We start from the raw sequence: 4,301 nt of genomic DNA, 5'->3' as shown, positions 1-4,301 counted from the left end.
AAAGTCGTAGGAATTTTTGAGGGCTCGGACAATATTTTCAAAAACGTACCTAAACGAAATACTTTACAGGAGTTTTTTTGGGATTGATGAGACTATTTTATTGCATAATGGGCCTAAAATCCTTTTTAATCTCATTATGTTTATGTAAGGCCCCATTAGCACTTAATATTCTAAACAAACCCTACACTCAAACCCTAAACCCACCCCTAATACCATGTGGCCGCCCCTTACCCATTCAGCAGCAGCAAGGCTCAAAATTCAGCAGATTTTCTCCCTAATTTTCTCAAGCTTTTTCAAAATATTTCTTCCCCGTCTCTTTGGTGCACGTTCTACGCGATTATCTAAAAGGGTTCGAGAGTAATAATGCAAAGGCACGTCATAAATCCATTTTTCTCATCATTCACATTGTTATATGCTGATTTGTGTGTGTTTGCATGAGCAATTCATAGAGTTATCATGTGCCCCGGTTTTATACGGTTTGGACATGAAATATGCATATCTTTTTTGTATATAACTCACATTTTTCCATGAATTTCGTGTAAGGGCTTCTACCTAGGTTTTAAGGGACTAAACTTGTCGAGTTATATGGTGAATACGTTTGAGAGTGCTTCGGTTCAGGTCTAAGGGGAGAGGTCGATCGCTTGGGTCCTAGGAAGCACATAGCGGCTAGGCCGGGTAAAGGAGGTTGAGTCTCCGTGCATGGCTTATTCCAGGGGCTGGCTCGGGATGTTTTTTGTCCATGACAAGGCCCTGGAGTGGTTCATGATCAGCTGGTAGCATAATGTTGCATGGACCGAGGCTAGGAGACGATTCGGGGAAAAATGTTCGATAGATCGGGTATTCAAGGGGAACTGAGGTGTGCGCATGCATGAGGCTGAGGGCTATGGTTAGGTCAGTCCAGGAGGGTCCAGAGGTGGTCTAGGATTGGTCAGGTTCAGGGCTGGTCCGATCGAGTGGGGCTAGGGTCGATTATTTGAAGGATAAGTGCACAAGGGTTTGATGGGAGCAAGTGCAGAATTATTCCAGCAACTGTAGGGTCCTTTTTGAGGGTCTTAGGTGGTCTGAAATAAGTGATTTAAGGTCTGGTCATGTGTGATAAAGTTATGGTTTAAGTTTGGAGTAATTTGGATGAGTTTCAGGTTAATTCGGGTTAAAATTGAGACCCCGATTCATGTTTTAAAACGAATTATAGAAATTAACGAAGGGCCTCGAGTTTAAGTCTAGGAAATAGTTATAAATATATTTTGAGGTGTTTTAAGTAGTTTGGTTGGCTTCAGGTCGAAATTTTGAGGTCCAGGGGTAAAATGGTCAATTAAGGTTTCTAGGGGCAAAATGGTCATTTTGCACCTGAGTCAAGCTAGCAGTCCTAGCAGTGCCCTGAATACTAAAATTGCATGTTTAAAATGTATATGAAATTATGAATATTAATTTTTATGAAAACATGAAAGATACATTGCATGCTTAATTTTAAAGAAATTTCCGTATATGCATGATTTTTCTAAATGCTTAATATGATGATATGTTTTGAAGGATGTGAGTTGGTTGTGACTGATAAGAACACTAACATGTAAGGCCGAGGCTAACTGGATGGGTAAAACTGTTGCTGTGTCCCTGTCACCGGGTACCATGGTTATACGTAGATTGATCCATCGACCGGAGCTGATACGAAAATCATAACTAATGATCTGAATTCAAATAAATTAAATGAACGCGTATATGTTGATATGATGATACATGTTTTGGACACGTTATGTTTTGACACAATATGTTTAAGTTTATGCTTTTAAGATCATGAAGTTTATTTTAATTACAGTACTTTTCACTGTTGCATGTTATGTATACATACTTGTTATAGCGGTTCAGGTGTGTTGAGTCTTTAAACTCACTAGGTGTGAATGGTGCAGGTGAGCAATTTGTCGATGAGGAGATTGAAGCATTGAAGACTGAGTAAGCTTAACTGGGGGTGCACATGTTAACCTGAGGACCTTGCATTCTTCCGCATATTATGATCATGAGTCATGGGTGTAAACAATATTTTAAATGTTTTTGCATCTCTTTATACGTTGATGATTTGACGTTGAGTTTTTTTAAAATAGTAGACCAGGAGATTGATTACATATTAAGATATTGTGAATCTGTAGTTATTTTTAGTCAGTGATTGGATGAATTTTAAAATGCATGAGTAACTTAGTTAAATGTTTATGAATTTGTGTATTTTTGGTCATAGCTTTTTTTAAAAAAATTCAGCAGTTATATTAAGTAGTAGATTTTTCATACTGTACGTCCGAATGTGATGTTGGGAGACTCGATGAATTATAACGATGTTGTTACGAAGGCCTTCAGAGCTGAGCAATCACTAAAGGATATTGAGCGAGAGATACAGAGGAAGAGGCCACCTCCACAGCAACAAAAACAGTAGAGTAAGAAGCTATACTCGGGACCACCGAATAGGCAAGGACAACAAAAGCCACAGGGGTAGCCACATAGAGCAGTTGACCCGAAGACTGATGAGAGGTCGCTCTGTAAGGAATGCAATCTCCATAACTTTGTCAAGTGCATGTGGGGCACCTACAAGTGCTTCAAGTGTGGATGAGACGGGGCATAAAGCTACTGATTTTCCAAAGCTGAAGCAGCCTGTGATTGGAAGGGCCTATGTGATGCATCCTGAGCAGGCGGAGCCAGACACTACGCTAATTACAGTTATTCCAGTTATCTATGCATTTTATATTACTTTACTGCCTGAATTAATAAACATGGATGCTAGTGTAAAGTTAAGGTGAATTGAATTTGATGATTTAGAATTTGCGTGTTTCGAATTTGAACTATTTAAGAAGGATAATTTTAGAACTTCATGGTTATGGTTTGAATTTTAGAGAATTGAGAACTTAGGGAGTGAATTGTAACCATTTGAAAACTTAAGGGGCCTAATTGCATTTTTTGAATAATTATGGTGTTAGTTGTGCTATAATTCAAAAAAAGGGTGATTTTATTATTATTCGAGAACTATGAGGGCTAAACTGTGAAAACGTGGGCTGAATTTGAAGAATTCTAGAATGTTGGGGCTAATTTGCAATTTTCGAAACATTGAGGGGCTGTTTTGGAAATTTTCGAAACATTGAGGGCTATTTTGGAATTTCTGAAGCATTTAGAGAATAATTTGCTAATAAGGAAACTTGGAGGGCCTAGATGCTATGAAATTTTCTAATTTAATGGCCTTGATTTGAATATAATGCGATTGTTATCACATGCAGGATATTCATAGCGGGTGTAACTACCTATGCTTTGCTAGATTCTGGAGATACACTTTCTTTTGTATCTGAATCCTTTGTAAAGCTATTGGGAATCTTATCGGTGGACGAAGAGTCGGGATTCAGAGTTACAGTTTCTTCGGACAAACAGATGATGCCTACCAGCATGGTGAAGGATGTGGAGCTTAAGTTACAAAAAAATGTCGTTCGAGCATATCCTATTGTGTTGCTGATGCCCGAGTTCGATATTATTTTGGGCACGGATTGACTCACACTGAATGGATCCACTATCAATTTCCAGCAGAGGTTTGTATCTATTAGACAGCACAACGTGAAATCATTCATCTTCGAGGATGTGCTGATGTCGCACATTATTTCCTATATTCATGCGAAGAAGCTTATCCTAAGAGGTTGTCAGGGCTTTCTCGCCAGTATTATATCCGCCCCTGATGCTGGTAGTCGATCGACTGGAAATATGGAAGTTGTCAAGGAATTTTTGGATGTGTTCCCTGACGATGTTTCTGGAGTTCCACCAGAGAGAAGGGTGGAGTTTACTATTGAGTTGATGCCGAGTACCGTTCAGATCTCTAAGGCAACGTATCGTTTAGCACCTGCTGAGATAAAAGAGTTGAAGGATCTGATTCAAGGGTTATTAGATAAGGGATTTATTCGCCCTAGATTCTCTCCATGAGGCACTCTAGTGTTGTTTGTCAAGAAAAAATATGGGAGTATGAGACTCTGTATCGATTATCAAGAGTTGAACACGGTAACAGTGAAGAACAAGTATCCATTGCCCCGACTCGAGGATTTACTTGTTCAACTGCAAGGAGTTTCAGTATTTTCGAAGATATATCTTTGATTGGATATCATCATTTCAGACTAAAGGAGGCGGATGTACATAAGACGGCTTTCAAAACGCGTTACGAGCATTATGAATTTTTGGTGATGCCTTACGGACTAACTAATGCCCCAGCGATCTTCATGGATCTCATGAATAGTGTATTTCTATCGTACCTTCACCAGTTTATCATTGTCTTCATTGATGATATTTTG

The 4,301-nt window shown here is 39.0% G+C and overlaps 1 protein-coding gene across 1 annotated transcript; it reads left to right on the top strand.

The window, feature by feature from the left end:
- Positions 1-2,507: 2,507 nt before the first annotated feature.
- Positions 2,508-3,939, top strand: LOC142530547 (uncharacterized). The gene is made up of 3 exons (XM_075636378.1): positions 2,508-2,776; positions 3,252-3,450; positions 3,553-3,939. Exons 1-3 carry the CDS (start codon positions 2,508-2,510, stop codon positions 3,937-3,939), a joined length of 855 nt encoding a protein of 284 aa, XP_075492493.1.
- The last annotated feature ends 362 nt before the right edge of the window (positions 3,940-4,301 follow it).

This window comes from Primulina tabacum, chromosome 17 (assembly GCF_025594145.1).
Source record: "Primulina tabacum isolate GXHZ01 chromosome 17, ASM2559414v2, whole genome shotgun sequence".
In the NCBI taxonomy this organism is placed as follows: Eukaryota; Viridiplantae; Streptophyta; class Magnoliopsida; order Lamiales; family Gesneriaceae; genus Primulina; species Primulina tabacum.
This window is presented reverse-complemented; position numbering and strand designations above follow the sequence as displayed.